This window comes from Phacochoerus africanus, chromosome 1, assembly GCF_016906955.1.
Source record: "Phacochoerus africanus isolate WHEZ1 chromosome 1, ROS_Pafr_v1, whole genome shotgun sequence".
In the NCBI taxonomy this organism is placed as follows: domain Eukaryota; kingdom Metazoa; phylum Chordata; class Mammalia; order Artiodactyla; family Suidae; genus Phacochoerus; species Phacochoerus africanus.
The window spans coordinates 62,298,338-62,315,267 of NC_062544.1; the positions used below are offsets into that span (position 1 = coordinate 62,298,338).

The 16,930-nt window shown below is 42.2% G+C and overlaps 1 protein-coding gene across 5 annotated transcripts in view; it reads left to right on the top strand.

The window, feature by feature from the left end:
- Positions 1 to 16,930, top strand: part of DROSHA (drosha ribonuclease III) — a 120,786-nt gene that overhangs the window by 21,075 nt on the left and 82,781 nt on the right. For all 5 annotated transcript variants that reach the window (XM_047767682.1, XM_047767665.1, XM_047767673.1 and 2 more), the window contains 4 exons: positions 413 to 567; positions 4,102 to 4,182; positions 10,825 to 10,911; positions 12,185 to 12,271. In XM_047767682.1, coding sequence (XP_047623638.1) covers positions 413 to 567; positions 4,102 to 4,182; positions 10,825 to 10,911; positions 12,185 to 12,271 — 410 coding nt within the window. The remainder of the gene's footprint in view (positions 1 to 412; positions 568 to 4,101; positions 4,183 to 10,824; positions 10,912 to 12,184; positions 12,272 to 16,930) is intronic.

A 16,930-nucleotide genomic window follows, 5' to 3' on the forward strand; every position in this document is an offset into this window, starting at 1 on the left:
CCGGGTCCTTAACCCACTGAGCAAGGCCAGGGATCGAACCCGAAACCTCATAGTTCCTAGTTGGATTCGTTTCCGCTGTGCTACGATGGAAACTCCTCACTGTACCTTTTAAAATGTTAGACTCCATAGTGCTGGTTTGCAGTTTTTCTGGCATTGTTCACCAAGTCTTTCCCTGTAAAAATCTCTATTCCTTTGCTTCCCCTCCTAGAGTGTGACTTAGCATTATGGGCTGTGTTACTTTTCATAGCGTTGTTTAGTAGGGGTCTTGGTGGAGTAGGCACTCGAATATTTGCTGAAGATGCACAAGTGTCCTTATGATGAGAGATTTGGGTCATTTGGAAGTAGTCTCCTCGTAGAACCAGCTTGCAGAATGCTTCAGCTTCTCTCTGTGTTTCTCCCCTCCCCTCTGCAGAGAGTTCCAGTGAATCTGAATGTGAGTCTGATGAGGACAGCACCTGTTCTAGCAGCTCAGACTCTGAAGTTTTCGACGTCATTGCAGAAATCAAACGCAAAAAGGCCCATCCTGACCGACTTCACGACGAACTTTGGTACAATGACCCAGGCCAGGTGCGTGTGTGTTTATGCTCTTGGTGTGAAGGTTGCAGACCCACACATCACGTTTATGACTCTAGGCTCAGAAGATGCATGTTGGCTGGTATTGAAACTGAATTTTCCTCTCAGGATTGGGCGTCATTCTTCACAGCTTATTTCTTTTCAGTGTCAGAGTTTAGCTCCAAAGCATAAGCACCAGAGCAACTGTTCCTTGAATCATATTTGACGATGTTTGTAAATCCTGTGTTGGGGAGCAGGATGATGGTGCTGCCTCATTAAACTTGCAGTAAACGGAAGGAGACAAATGGTAGGATGAGGGAGAGAGTGCTTGCAGCTCTTTTTAAAAGCAGTTCATCTGGAAGTTATCTTGCAGCCATACAGTAAACCATGTCTTAAGTCCTGTCAGACTTCACATTTCCTAGTTGGTAGTAGTCTCTGGTAACTTCTCTTTCCCATTAATAAGCATGTTTGAGGTAATGACATTATAGCAGGACAGAATCATTTTTATTTTTACTTACTGTTTTATTATGAAGTAATATATAATATAAAATAGTTTCTTCCTCCCTCTTTTCCTTCCTTCCTCCATCTCTTCCTTCCTTTCTCCCTCCCTTTCTTCTGCACCTATTGCATGCAGAAGTTCTTAGACCAGAGATCAGACCCGAGCCACAGCAGTGACCAGAGCTGCTACAGTGACAATACCAGATTTTTAACCTGCTGAGCTATATGGGAACTCCAAAAACAGTACCTTCATAAAAGATGTGTATTTTTACAAATGCAAAGTACATTCAAAAATAGTATCTTTAATAATATGAAGTTATCAGGCATAATAAAATAAATCCCTATAAAAAGATAATTTAAAATTTATATTTTATAAATAAATTCAAACCCTTCTATATTATTTGGAATGTTCTTCTCCTGGTTCTTATGAGGGGACAGCTATCTAAATTTTTTTTTCTTGGTAGAATTAATAGTTAGAATGCCTGACAGACAGGCACTTTGTGGTCCCTTTTGCTCTCTGGGAATTGAGCAGCAATGCTTGCTAATTGTCAGTACATTTTTTTTTTTTTTTGTCTTTTTGCCATTTCTTGAGCCGCTCCCGCTGCATATGGAGGTTCCCAGGCTAGGGGTTGAATTGGAGCTGTAGCTGCCAGCCTATGCCAGAGCCACAGCAACGCGGGATCCGAGCCGTGTCTGCAACCTACACCACAGCTCACGGCAACGCCGGATGGTTAACTCACTGAGCAAGGGCAGGGATGGAACCTGAAACCTCATGGTTCCTAGTCGGATTCGTTAACCACTGCACCACGACGGGAACTCCCTGTCAGTGCATTTTCAAACTTACTTTGATATATTAATCATGTACATAATCTCTTATAAACAACTTTAGTGAGTTATAATTCACATACCACACAGTTTACACAATTAAAACGTCTAATTCAGTGGTTTTTTTTGTGTATTCACAGGATTATGCAGCCATCATCACAATCTAATTTTAGAGTATTCTTGTGTTCCCTAAAAGAAATCTAGTGTCTGCTAGGAGTTACTCCCCTTACCTTGTTTAAGGTCTTTTTAATGAACTGTTGTTCTCATATCAAGAAGCCTATCCCGGAGTTCCCTTCATGGTGCAGCGGAAATGAATCTAAGAACCATGAGGTTGTGGGTTCGATTCCTGGCCTCACTCAGTGGGTTAAGGATCTGGTATTTCTGTGAGCTGTGGTGTAGGTCACAGATGCAACTTGGATCTGGCGTTGCTGTGCCTGTGGTGTAGGCCGGCAGCGGTAGCTCCCTTTAGACCCCCTAGCCTAGGAACCTCCATATGCTGCAGGTGTGGCCCTAAAAAGCAAAATAAATAAAAGAAGTGTATCCCTATGTTTCTGTGGGTTCTTATTCCTCTCAGAGATTTACCAGGGTCTTATTCATAGTCTCAGCACTCTGATTATTGGATTTGGTTTTGCGTCCTCTGTATAATTGAGCTTTATAAAGGGCTGATCCATGTCGGGGCCCAAACCTTGGTAAAAGACAGGAGCGTAGGATGTCTCTCTGCTTCCCTGGAAATTAGTGACTGCTGAGTGATTTTTTTTCCACATTTTTCGTCACAGCAAGGTGTGCCCAGCATTAAGAGTGTGTTATGACTTTTGGGGGTGTCCCATCACATCTCTACTTGCCAGCTGGTACCTTGGATAATAATATCTTAATGTAGTTTTCTTTTTTTTAGGTAGCCATGTTATTCCTCTGCTGTACCACCTGGAGCTGTAGATTTCCCAAAAGGATAAAGAGAGTTATAGTTTTTTTGCCTTAATATTTCTTTCAAAATTTTGTTGAGACATTTTCATTGGAAACATTGTAACAGTGACTTAAAAATCTCTAGAACTTTAAAGAAATATGTGTGTTAGGATATATATATATATCTCATAATATGTGTCATATATATAAATATATATTTTAATTAATACAAAGAAAGTGAGAAATGGAACTCTACTTCCTCATTCTCCAGACAGATGCTCTGATCTCCTTTTTGATTCCATATTAACCATTTGTATTGACTAAACTCATGACACTAGCTTTTAAGACCCTTTAAGATTTTGACCCCAGTTCTGCCTTTTTGGTCTTCTCACTCACATATATGACCCATCCCATTTAGATGGGTCTCACGTCCCTGGAGCATAACAAAGGATTTCTTTTTTCTCTCGTGCTGGTGCCATGTGTAGAAAAGCCATCTTCTTTTTCTGTCCTGTTTAGCCCTTCACATTTTGACCCCTTGAAGCCTGGACGTTTCCCCCTTTTTCTTTAAACGTACTAAGCATATCATATGTGTGATATTTCTCCCATCAAGAATAAATATTCCTCATGCTCACCTCAGCAGCACGTACAACCACAATTAGAAGAACAATTCTTTGTCTGTATGGACCCTCAGCCAGGCATCCCCTCCCTTCCCCCTACAGCGCTTAGCCAGCATCTTTCTATCCAAGAGGCATTCAGGATCATTCACTTATTGAATCAGGTGAGTGGCGTTCATGGCAGTAAAGTGAATTCAGGTGAAAAGACAGACACAGGCTCATCTGATTAGTGTTGAAAGTTTTTCTGGTTCTAGTAGGCATTTTCTTCTCTTTGCTTCAGATACCTTTAGGTCTCTCTTTTGAAAACATTTAATCTGCAGGTCACCTTCAAAGCATTCTGTGTGTTCCTTCGGAATATAAAATAGGCTCTCCTTTTGTGAAAGAGTCATTTTTCCTGAAATAAGGAATAGGAGGAACATACTAGAAAGTGGTAGGAGAAGATGGGGGCAAACCGGGTGCTGACACTGATATTTTCTGCTTGGCTGCACAAATAAGTTGGGGATTCAGCGCTGTCATACCGTTTGCCTTTATCAGACAATATAGACAGTTTGCAGCTTTATTGGTTTTGGAACATCCGTTTAATCTTCTAACTGTGACAGCCTCTTCAGAGCTTCGGTACTCATGACATTAAAACCCACAGTTTCCGAGGCATCATTGTGCATGGAGTGGATTTTCCCCCCAATAAAAACGAATTACATTCTGTTTCTGACAGATGAATGATGGCCCACTCTGCAAATGCAGCGCAAAAGCGAGACGCACGGGAATCAGGCACAGCATTTATCCCGGAGAAGAGGTAACTGGTTCCGGTTATTATATTTGTCAGCGCTGAGAAGCCAGAAGTAGACAGATGCCGTTGCTATTCTTTTCCCCATAAATGAAATAACACCATGGAAGTACTCGTCTTGTATTCCCTAATAGTCTGTGTTACTGATCATTGGAGAAGTGTACTTGGGTTTTGTGGGTGGGGTGGGAAATGTTATCAAGGAAACTTTTAAGAGTTTGAAAGTTTCATTATTTAAAATTGGCAAGGTGAATTTGAGCTTTTTAAAAAATTATTTTAAGTATCCTAAAATAGTACATATTGTAATATTTTTTTCATGTTTTCATTATAAATGGTTGTGAATCACCCTGGAGAAATGATCTTACTGAGGTTCTGTCAGGCACCTGTCTACTTTCCTTGGGGACTAGAGTGTGTACCGTTGTCTTTGTTAGTCTTTGTTTGTCTTTTGTCCCCACTCAGCTGTGAGTAGCACACAGACTTGTTTTGCCAGTGTCACACTCCTCAGGGACCCTCCAGATAAGTTTGCCTGATGGAGCTGGATACTTTTTATATCATAGAGTTTTATAGAGTTACTCCCTTTCAGTTATTTTCCTTTATTTTTCTCCCCTGTTATCTTTTCTTTCTAGAAACTATTGTTACTGATCCCAGGATTGTCACCTTGTGATTCAGCACATTATGTTTAAGCGTAATTTATGTAAATCCTTAATTTCTATTTAAAACTTGTTTGGAACCGTTAACAGTAGTCAGACTGGACTATAAGACAGTGACTAAAGACTATGAGATGGTGACAGCTGGTTTGAACTACTTGCTTTTGCCTTGTTTGAGAGTTGGCAAGTGTGGTGAGGGGCTGTGGGTGGGATCTGCACCTTGCCACTGTCCATGCCCATACCTCAGGCTGGAGTCTCTGAAGACAGGGGCCTTCGAAGTCAGGGCTTCAGTGGAGACATTTAACAGGGATCAGGTGAGAAGAGTGTGGAGTAGGGATTGAGCAGAGGTAGAAGTCCACCTGTGATGGACCTTTGAAGCTGGGCTTGTCCGAACTTGTCTTGCATGGAGCTGGAAAGGCCTTCATGCCCTCATCTCCCTCTGTCCCCAGAACAAGCTGCCTGAGGAAGGGCACAGCCTTGGGCTCGGTTGGGAGGGGGGCGTTCTACTGTGCAGGCTGACCCTGATGGAGCCCATGGCTACAGGCTGTGTGCTGACTGCTTTCCTCACCGCCAGGCAGCAAGCCCTCCCTTGAAGGGAGATCTGGGGACAGTGGTGCTGGCTGAGGGCTTCCGGACAGGCCACCCCATCCTCAGAGTACATGTTTATTCCTATGGCCCCTTCATGATGGATGGGGCCCATGTGGTCACCATTCTACCAAGTGGCAGGTTGGTCTCCTCAAGGAATGGTGCCATTTTGGGGGCCCAGCATTGGCCATTGTAAGTGGCCAGCTGGACCTTGGGTGGTGGCAGTCAGCTTTGCTAGCTTAGCCTTGGTAAGTGGGGTCTATGCTGCTTGGCTCATGTGAAGCTTCCGTCTGTTGCTACTGTGACCATATAGTTTGTGTCCTTAGCGTATCAGCTCTGGGTGGCTGATGACTGAGGCTGGGCGGTATCATCTGGGCAAGTCATTCTGTCAGCTGATAGGTTAGTATGTCTTCTATGGCAGGTGCTTTCCCATGGACACCCATATGCGGTGGAGAGATTGGCGTTCTCTCCCCTGTTTGTCACCCACAGGTCTCTCCCCTAAGACCTTCTTATCCCTGATCTTCCCATCTTTTTCCTTCTAGACCTCTGACCAGCTGGCATGGCCACTTGCTTCTGCCATGAGTCCATGCGTAGTCTAACCTCAGGCTACTTCTCTTTCCACTCAAAGTGGGTGACCAGGTACAACGCCTGAACCTCCATCCACTGGGAGTCTTTCAAAGCCATCCCTGAATGAGGCTGCAGCACAGTCCATTTTCGGCTTACACCCCCTTTCTGACTCACCCATTTGCAAACCAAGCTTCTGCTTTTCCTTCTGCTTTCATCCTCCTGTCCTTAGTCATCAGCTGAGGGAGGGGTGCTGGTGCAACAGGGGTGGGCCCCCTGCTCACGCAGTTTGTTTATGTCCTCCACTTCTGTGTGTGCTTGGTTCTGGATGTATACCCCCTCCATCTTATGATGGATTGTTGCTGGTCCCACCCAAATTTATACCTGGGTGGGACTGGTAGAACCTAGTTTATGATGGGCAGTTTCAGCCCCATGTCTGTTTGCTACCGCTGGGCCATGCCTTCCATATTTACCAGGGCCCATAGCATACCAGGCATTGTTTTTCAAAGGCATGTAATTCTTTACGATAGATGGCATGGCTTGGCTTCAGAACCCCAGAGACCAGCATTGTGATTCTCCCAGTGTGGCCACAAACCCCTCTCAGCCTCTCTACCCACCAACAGTGTAGGGTTTGCCGAGTTGTATGGCCCCCTGCAGTAGGGCTGCTTGTGCTGCAGATTGGAACTGCCTAGGCCTTTACTTGAGCCACACTCACAGCCACAGCCCTTGGTGCCGCTTTCTAAATGAGCTGCTGTAACATTGTGCTGCCTCCTGAGCCTGAAGAGGCCCTCCTGGAATCCTGCCTCCTTCTTCACTGTGGGAGGTGGAAGATGCAATGATTCGGGATGTCTTGGAACTCTCCAGACCACCAACTCCTAAAAATGGGGTGGCTGTGGTAGGCCCTGAATCTTTGCAGGGTTTAATCTCTTACCCTTTAGTGTATACATTTTTACCAAAGCTTTTAACTTGATCAATGTGACAATCTCAGTCATGCAGTGGAGCAGTATAATGTTCTGCACATGCCAGAAGGTCAAGAGCACTGGACTGTGTTGACAGTGAGTGGGAGCGTTAACACAACCCAGTGGCAAAGGTGATCAGAGCTGGTCCTCATTCTGATTGGGATGGGAAAGAATACATTCAGCAAATCAGTTGCTGCATACTTTGTACCTGAGGTCATATCAGTTTGCTCTAACTCTGCTATAATACCTGGCACAGCAGAAGCAATCAAGAGTTGCTGCTTGATTGAGCTAGTGGTGGTCTGTAGTCATCCTCCAGGATCCACTTGGCTTCTTTAGGGTCCAGGCTGATGAGTTAAACAGAGATATGATAGAGCAGTCATCCCCATGTCATTTGGATCCTTAGGGTGGCACTTACCTCCAGCATTCTCCCCAGAGTCATACTGTTTCTGATGCTCATGGATGGTGGTGGTGGTAATTTCAGTGGCTTCTGCTTGACCTTTCCCACTTTGATGGCTCCTACTCCTCAGATCAAGGACCTAGTGTGACATGGCGCCATCTGCTAATTTTGTCAATTCTAGTGATACATTTGGGGGCTCGGGAAATGACCACTGGCTGGATCCAGGGACTCAGTGGACCTACCGTAAGCCAGACCTTGACCAAGATTTTGTTTACTGCCTTGGCTTCATATCCCCAACTCTAACGGGGAATACCAGGATGAAATATCCAGTCTCCAAGTGTCAATGCAGACGCTGTGTCCAACCCTCCTTGGGCTGTGTGGCTTCTTTCGCCAGTGTACAGTTATCTGAGCAAAACGGCTATAGGCCTCTATGGGAAGGACAACGCCATCGTGACTACTTCTGCTTGTAATAGTGTTGCAGGGCCCTTCTCCTGGGATCTGGCCACCTGTTCAGTCAGTGGACTTCAGCCCAGTAACTTGATCAGGTCTGGCCCTGGGCAAGGGATCATGACTGTTTATTGGAACAACCTTCCTTCAGTCTCTCTGTTACTGATTCTTGATTTCTTCCATTGGTACAGACTAAAGGAGTACTCTGGTCAGCCACTCATTTATTTTGCACCTAAGAATACCATGTTGTGAAAAGCACTTCCATGGCTCCATGTGAGTCAGATCCCCTTGGTTGCTACTTCGATCTTGCTGGTTATAATGATCATTGTATGACCCGGCTTCTTATAATTAGTCCCATCATCTGGCCTCTCTCATTGCAGAGTCCTGTCATCCCTGCTGCTGGCAGCAAGCTCTGTGCTTGGCCACTTCTTATAGTCAGCCTGGCCTGCAGAGGAGGCCACCGCTGACCTTTCTAGTGATATTGGTGCCCCTTCATCAGCACCTTTTGGCCTTGGTCACAGACATGTCCTCTGGGCCTTCCCATGGGCTCTGATTATCTAGAATATTTTTCAGTCATAGATGTTGTAACCATCCCAGTGTGCCCATTTCTTTGAATCTTTGAATTCCTTCCTCCTTTGTCTTTCACAGCAATTTTGGTATTTTACTCAGTGTGTGTGGGCCATCACTTCTTTATGCTTTTAGGAGATGTGTTTTTTTAATTAAAAAAAATTTTTTTAATTACTCAAATGAATTTATCACATCTGTAGTTGTATAATGATCATCACAATCCAGTTTTATAGGATTTCCATCCCACAACCCAAGCATATCTCCCCACCCCCCAAACTGTCTCCTTTGGAGACCATAAGTTTTCCAATATCTGTGAGTCAGTATCTGTTCTGCAAATGTCTTAGTGGAGAGTTTCCAACATCTCCTGATGTCCTTGAATCCTGAATGCTCCCAAGTCAGTACAGGCTTCCCTAACCAGTTGTGTGTCCTGGCCCTTTTGATGGAGCGCTCCCAGCATCTGGGCCTGTGTGCACTCCTGCTGCTGACACGTATTGTGCCTCCCATCCTTATAGCTCCTTTGGGACATAATCTATCATCTTAGCACCTCCCCAGCTGTGAAATATGAAACCAGTTATGCTGTGAAATGACAAGGAGAGCAGATGGGTGCAGAGAAGTGGGGCTTGGGGGCGAGGACAATGTTGCCCTCAAAGGCTTTCATTGTCAGACAGGTGAGTGCTTGCTCTTAATAGACAGGGATGGCCACCTGGGCCATCAGAACTCCCCTGTCCTCATCCTGGGTTTCCACATCCCTGACCTTGGTATAGCAGACCCACTTGGATGGCTATTAGTCTTTAAGATCCACTCACTCTGACAGGTAGGCCCCAGGCTTGGTCCCGGTGCTCTCTGACCTCTCACTGTAGGTGATGGGAGCCTCTCTGTCTTCCGTACCTGGCTTCCAGCTGCCCTTCCTCCTCTGCTACTGCTACATGTCTGTAGATCAGCGGTTCTCCAAGTGAGGCCTTTTGAATAACATCAGCATCATCTGGGGACTTGTTAGAAATAGAGTCTCAGCTGGGCTCAGCTGCTGAATCAGTACTCTGGGCGTGGGGAGCAAGCAATCTGAGACCACACTCAAGTGTGAGGAACATGGTAGAGCACCAGTGATGCTTTAGCCATAGCCATCATCCCATTATCCAAACAGCTGCCAGTCTGTCATAGTCTTCAACACATGGTGCATTGCACCTGCTTCCATTGATACAGCCTCCCAGTGCAGCATCTTTGAAAGTTTCAGTTGGTGTGTTAGCTGGTGCCTGGGGCCATGTGTTCCACCTGCCACTGTGATGGGTTCCTTGTTGCCAGTTGGCCGGTAAGTGGTTCAGCTCCAAAACTTCTCCTGATCTCCTGCTTTCTTGGATCACTTCTGGTACCAACTGTCACACACTGGATGTTCCAGAAGCAGATGCTAAGATGAAGTTTGGGGTGCATGCTGTTTCTTAGGGACCTTCACCTGTGAAAGGAAGAGGGTATTAGCAGAACTGGACAAATGGATGAGTTGGACTATGGGTCAGCCCCAACCAACAAATCCCCCCATCAACCGGGTGGTGATCCAAGGAATGAGTATTGTCAATTCAAGGTGAGCTGTAGTGGCTGGGTGTTTATACCTCTACCTCACTCATTGCACACCTGATGTCAGGTGAGGGGCTCTGCAGTTGACACGGGTCCTGAAGGAGGTGACAGTTGGAGTCTCTATCACTTCGTACCCAGTAATTCCACTGATGCCTCTGTTGCTCACTGTTTTCCTTGTCCTGTCTTAAGCTCCACACATGTTCCGTTCCACTGTCTCTTGGCTCCTCCTGTTTTTACTCAGCATATTTAATCCTTTCACTTCTTTTCCCCTCTCTATTAAAACCTACTGCTATTACTTCTGAGATGATTCTTCTTGCACTTTTTTTTGTTTGTTTGTTTTGTTTATTGGGAGGTTAGCCAAAGGTCACTTCTTGTGTTATTTTACAAATAAAAGGAAGATAGTCATGGAAATTTGATCTATATGTTGTCCAAACCCCTTGTATTGCACATGAGAGGAAATGTGTTGGATACCAGTGACTAGCTTGCCCATTTTTATCCATCTAGTTAACGGTAAAGTGAATACAGTTCTTTCCTACCAGTTTGTGAAGGAACACAAAGAAATCTCTTTTGTAAGATGTGAATTTAGAAAGTACAGTCTTGGGTGTTCCGGTCATGGCTTAGTGGTTAACGAATCTGACAAGGAACCATGAGATTTCGGGGTCGATCCCTGGCCTCACTCAATGGGTTGAGGATCTGGCATTGCCGTGAGCTGTGGTGTAGGTTGCAGACCCAGCTCGGATCCCGCGTTGCTGTGGCTCTGGTGTAGGCTGGTGGCTACAGCTCCGATTGGACCCCTAGCCTGGGAACCTCCATATGCCACGGAGCAGCCCAAGAAAAGACAAAAAAAAAAGTACAGTCTTATTTTTAAATAAAAATATTTTGCTACTTTACTCTTAAAGTCATTTTTGTTTTTTTCTGGTAGGCCATCAAGCCCTGTCGTCCTATGACCAACAATGCTGGCAGACTTTTCCACTATCGAATTACAGTCTCACCTCCTACAAACTTTTTAGTAAGTTCCTAACAAAATCAGATGTCATTTGTTTAAAAAAGTAAATAGGTTCTGGAGTTCCCGTCGTGGCTCAGCGATTAATGAATCCACCTAGGAACCGTGAGGTTGTGGGTTCGATCCCTGGCCTTGCTCAGTGGGTTAAGGATCCAGTGTTGCCGTGAGCTGTGGTGTAAGTTGTAGACGCGGCTCGGATCCCGCATTGCTGTGGCTCTGGTGCAGGCCGGCGGCTACAGCTCCGATTAGACCCCTAGCCTGGGAACCTCCATATGCTGCGGGAACAACCCTAGAAATGGCAAAAAGCCCCCCCCCCCAAAAAAAGTAAAAGGTTCTATGTGTGTAAATGGGTTAAAATGTGAATAGTCTAAATATGGATTTAGTTCTTAAATGTTCCTTCTTTTAAAAATATTTTTGTGCTGATAAAAATGGTCTTTATTGAGTACCCTGCTGGCATAGTGGATTCGGCCTTGTCACTTCTGTGGCTTATTGTCACTGCTGTGGCTTGGGTTCGATCCTTGGCCCCAGAACATCTGTATGCTGCAGGCATGGCACAAAAAAAATTGGCCTTTATCATAATGACTTTTATTTTGGTTTCCTCTCATTATTACTACCTTCTGGCTTAGGATTAAAAATGGTGTGCTATAATAATGGCATAAAGAAGAGAGTCTCTGTGCTTAGATCAACATTGAATGTTTTAATTAGTTTTCAGCTAATTGAGATCTTTGATATTATGCAGGAGTTGATTTGTTACAGAGTAGGATGAGTTGGCATCTCCTTGGAGGGTCTGGGAATGGAGTGGTGAAGGGATGAGTTTCTGGCACCCTGTGGCCTTTCAGAACCCTTCAGGCTGTTGCTAGTCTTGACTGTCATGATACTGAGTCTTCTCTACTGTGAGCTTTGATTCGACTATGTTATTATCTTGTTCTTGTTAGGAATTCTGTTAGTTCAGAAATACAGTTCAGTAAGAATAGGGATGTGAGATTAAATAAAACAAGTTCCTAGAAAATGAAGCCATGTAGCCCTTTTTTTCTTTATGGCACTTATAATAAACATTCTTGATTGTCTACTATACAAATATTACTGAAGCCAGAGAATTCCACCAAGCAGGAGAATTCTAGCTAGAATTAAACTCTTATATAAAGTTTCTCCCTGGTGTTTGGGAAAATGACAATAGGAGTCCATACATTTCTCCTCTTGGTTGCTTTGTGTCCCGATGGGTTTCTGCACATGCAAATCATGTCATTTGTTCATGCTTTGTCTTTCTGTTTGCTTTTAGACTGACAGGCCAACTGTTATCGAATATGATGATCATGAGTATATCTTTGAAGGATTTTCTATGTTTGCACACGCCCCCCTGACCAATGTAAGTATGTGCTAATGGGCTGCTTTCTCCTTCCCTGTGCCACCTCTCCTCCCTTCATTCTTTCTTTCTAAAAGTCAGACTGAATTTCTTTTCATCTAACTGCTAAGTGACAGTTACTTTGTGTCCCTCTGCCTGAGCTGCAGGAAGTCAGCAGCAGTGTGTGTCAGGTGGGAGTATGACATCTGTGCAAATGAGTCACAGGTTTGGTCCACATTAAATGGTGTAAGTAAACATGTGTCAGAATAACATTTTGAGAGTGTGAAAGATTGAAAAAGAAGGATAAACTGTGGAGTAATGTGTCAAAGCTATTTTGGGTTGGGTGTCCTTCAAAAGAAAGTTGGAAAGTTTTAAGGAGAAGCTACTACTTAGTCTCAGAGCAAAAGGTAAAGAAATAGTGCTTGTTCAGGATATCTGGAGCCTGAATTAATTTCTGCTCCACTTTTCTGCTTTTGAATCCGAGAAACAGAGCTTCTTTAAGAGACTTTGTCTGACATAGACAATTTTGTCTGACATCCACAATTTTCTTATTCAGGCGTTAAGGCTGCTTTGTTGGTAATCAGTTCAAATGGAAGTTCTGTATCTGTGAGTCATAATCTTTCTGCCTCAAAGCTGGCAGTCTTGGGAATTGTCGTACTTATTCTGTATTGCAGTTGGACCTGGAGTGGAATTCACTGGTGGTTCAGGAAGGAAGTGTAGCGGTATCCTTGAGCCAGTCCAGATGCTGCCGTAGAACTTTTTGAATTAAAGTGGAATGTTCTTTAATCCTTGGTTTGGTTATAAAAAAAGTGCACTTGCAATTTGAAAAGTTATTTTAGTACTGTTTACTTAAAACATGAAATTCTGTCCCATTGGAGAATAGATTCTTAGCCTAATCTTGTTCCTTCTAAAATACTATTTTTTATTAGTACATGATTCTATGGTAGTGAAACTAATTTAAAATCTGTTGATTTTTTTAGTGAGATTTTCTTTATGCCACAGTATATTTTATCCTAGAGAATTTTCTTTGAGGTGATTACATTGTAGGAATAAATGCATTTGATAATACATATTATATCTACCTCTAGGGTAGACCATAATATAGAAAAGGGTACAATATTGCACTGTTTTTTCAATTGATGTATAATAATATTAGTTTCAAGTATACAATGTAATGATTTGATATTTGTATATGTTATGAAATGATCACTATGCTAAGTCTAATTAACATACGTCACCATACATAGTTACAAAATTATATATTGAACTAGTCTTAAACAACGTTTATGAAAAAGCACTAGGAAATTTTTGCATTTTGAAGGTTTCTTATTTTCTTACTTTTTTTAATGTCTCAATTAGGCACTCAAACCCTCTATTACCCCAGATCTCATGGTCTTAGAGTTGGAAAAGCCTTTATTTATTTGATTGCGATGTTGTGCCAATTTCTGCTGTACAGCAAAGAGACAGTCATACATATGTATACTTTTAAAATATTATTGTCAGTCATGGTCTATTCCCGGAAACTGGATATAGTTCTCTGTGCTATACAGTAGGACCTTGTTGTTTATCCATTCTAAATGTAATAGTTCGGAGCTATATACCCCAAACTCCCAGTCCATCCCTCTCCCTCTCCTCACCCCCCTTGGCAACCACAAGTCTTTTCTTAATATCTGTGAGTCTGTTTCTGTTCTGTATATAGGTTCATTTGTGCCATATTTTAGATTCTCCATATAAGTGATACCATAGGGTATTTTGACATTCTTTTTCTGACTTACTGCACTTAATATGAGAATCTCTAGTTGCATACCTATTGCTACAAATGCCATTATTTCATCCTTTTTTGTAGCTGAGTAGTATTCCATTGTATCTATGTAGCACATCTTCTTAGTTCATCATCTGTTGATGGACGTTTAGATTGTTTCCATGTCTTGGCTATTGGGAATAGTACTGCTGTGAACATAGAGGTACATGTATCGTTTTGAATTAGAGTTTTGTCCTGGTACACCTAGGAGTGGGATTCCTGGATCGTATAGTAATTCTGTTTTTAGTTTTCTGAGGAACCTCCATACTGTTTTCCATAGTGGTTGTAGCAACTTACATTCCCACCAACAGTGTAGGAGGGTTTACGAATAACAAACCCTCTCTAGCATTTGTTATTCGTAAACTTATTAATGATAGCCATTCTGACCAGTGTGAGATGATACCTCGTTGTAGTTTTGATTTGCATTTCTCTGATAATTAGTGATATTGAGCACCTTTTCATGTGCCTGTGGGCCATCTGTATGTTGTCTTTGGAGAAATGTCTATTTAGGTCTTCTGCCCATTTTTTGATTGTTTTTTGTTTGTTTGTTTGTTTTTGTTGAATTGTATGAGTTATTTGTATATTTTGGAAATTAAGTCCTTATCAGTTGCATTGTTTGCAATTATTTTCTCCATTCTGTAGGTTGTCTTTTCCTCTTTCTTTCTTTCTACGGTTTCCTTTGCTATACAAAAGCTCATAAATTTGATTAGGTACCACTTGTTTATTTTTGTTTTTATGTCTATGGCCTTGTGAAACTGACTTAATAAAACATTTGTATGATTTTTGTCAGAGAATGTTTTGCCCATGTTGAAAAGGACTTCGGAAGTCATCTAATTCAACTCCCCCTACCCCAACATAATACATTTCTTTCTTTATTCCTCAGAGGGCTTGCAAATAAAAAAATTGGTTGTTGCGAAAATATTCTAAAATTACCTATTAATTCCAGATCTCATTTTAACTTTTAGGATCACTTTAAAGAAGGAAAGCAGTATGGCTTCAGAGAGAGCATAGTTTAAACATTAGTGAGTTCTGTTTACTAGCTGTGTGCTTGGACATTTCAGTTTTTATAAACCCTGATTTTCTCATCTATAAAACAAAGGTATTAGTTGTGACAATCTTATTGGCTTTTATAAAAAATGAATGACACATGAAAAGTATTTATCATGATGTTTAGTACACAGTATATATTAACACTTATTGCTTTGGATATGATGTCAGACCCACCCGGATTTGAATCTTTCTTCTAATTCTTCTTTTTCTTTAATTCTCAGTATTTAGTGACTTTGGATGGGTGATTCTTTGAGCTTTGTTAAAGTTCCTCAGTACAAGGTTTGGCACTGAGAAGCTGCTAGTGCTAATAGATTAATTACAGTTGTTACTGTTGATGTAAAATAAAAGCTTGGACTGAAAAATTCCTGTCTTCAGCATCTATTTTTTATAAATATTCAAGTTCTTGAAACTTGAGAACTTAACTCTGTAATAAGATAAGCTCTGTCATTTGCGTTAGAGATGTTGATAAAATAAATCGAGTTTTAAGCCGAGTGTTGTATAGTTCATAGGAATTAGATCCATCAAAGGCCTCTTGAATTTGAAATAGCCTCCTAATAAAAAGAATTATTAAATCGCTTTACTGTTCTGATTCATTTCTTTGCTAGAGAGAGCACATCAGCAAGAAAGGCATGCAAATTGATGGTGATGTTAAAATCTCAACCCAGTCCTGTTCCGACAAGTTCTCTTAAGGTCTTCTTGAGTTGAGGTGGATCGAAAGCCTTGTTGGCTAAGTATAGAGTATTCTGGGAGTTTTATACTTTTATATGGTGCATTTGTTATTACTTACAATACTAACTAAGGACTTTGACAACACAGCTAAAGATACCTAGATATATGTATTATGTACCTAATATCTTATCCTGTCCTCAGAAGCACAAAGAGGCCCCATAATCATTTCCGTCCTGCATCACTTGGCTTTCCATTTCTAGTGGCCCCACTGCCCTGGATTTAGTAATTCAATGCCTGGAAATAGTAGAGTTAGATGTAACTGTTTAGGGAGGATTTTTTTTTTTTTTTTTTGCTTATTTTTGGTAGGATGAGTTAAGGGTTAGTGTTAGTATTAAATGTGTTTTAAGAAATGATAGGAGGCATTTGTATTACTTGATTGGCCAGTTGAGCTCTCAATCACCTGAGCTCCCAGTATGTAGGAAAATGATGCATTCTCTTTGGGTCTTAGAGAGAGAGATGAAAGTTTGAATAGAAAAGGAGATTCTGCCTTTCCAAATTTGTCTGTCTGAGAAGGGCTTTCGTTGTATGGACGAGAACTCCAAAGAAAATAAAGTGTATATAAGAGAAGAGGTCAAAGAAGAAATCCCCCAAAGTGATTTTAGTTGAAATAATGTGGGGAAAGGACCTCTCTTGCATAAATCGGCCAGCAGAGTCGCTTTTGGTAAAGAGTAAAGTTTTATACTCTTGCTCTTTCTCTCCTTGGTACTTCTTTCCCCGACTAATGCAGCCACATCACGGTTTTTCCTCCCATATGTGTTCTGGTATTAATATTTGGAGCTGTGACATATGGCTTTTTGATCCACACTCACATTTCAGATGCCTCAGAGGGACATAACTACCTTATTGTCCCCTTAGGGACCTCACCCTCAACCTGTATGAAACTGAACTTGTCATCTTCTCTGCATATTGAGTTTAGGATACTCAGAGAACACCCTATGTATTTCCTTATATTAATACCACTACGATCCATCTTGTTTCCTAGTCCAGAAACCTAGAAATTATCCTCTATTCCTTCTTCTCTCTCATTCCCACATCAGAACCGACACTGCGTATTTCTTTTTCTTTCTTTTTTTTTGTCTTTTCTAGGACCGCACCCGTGGCAT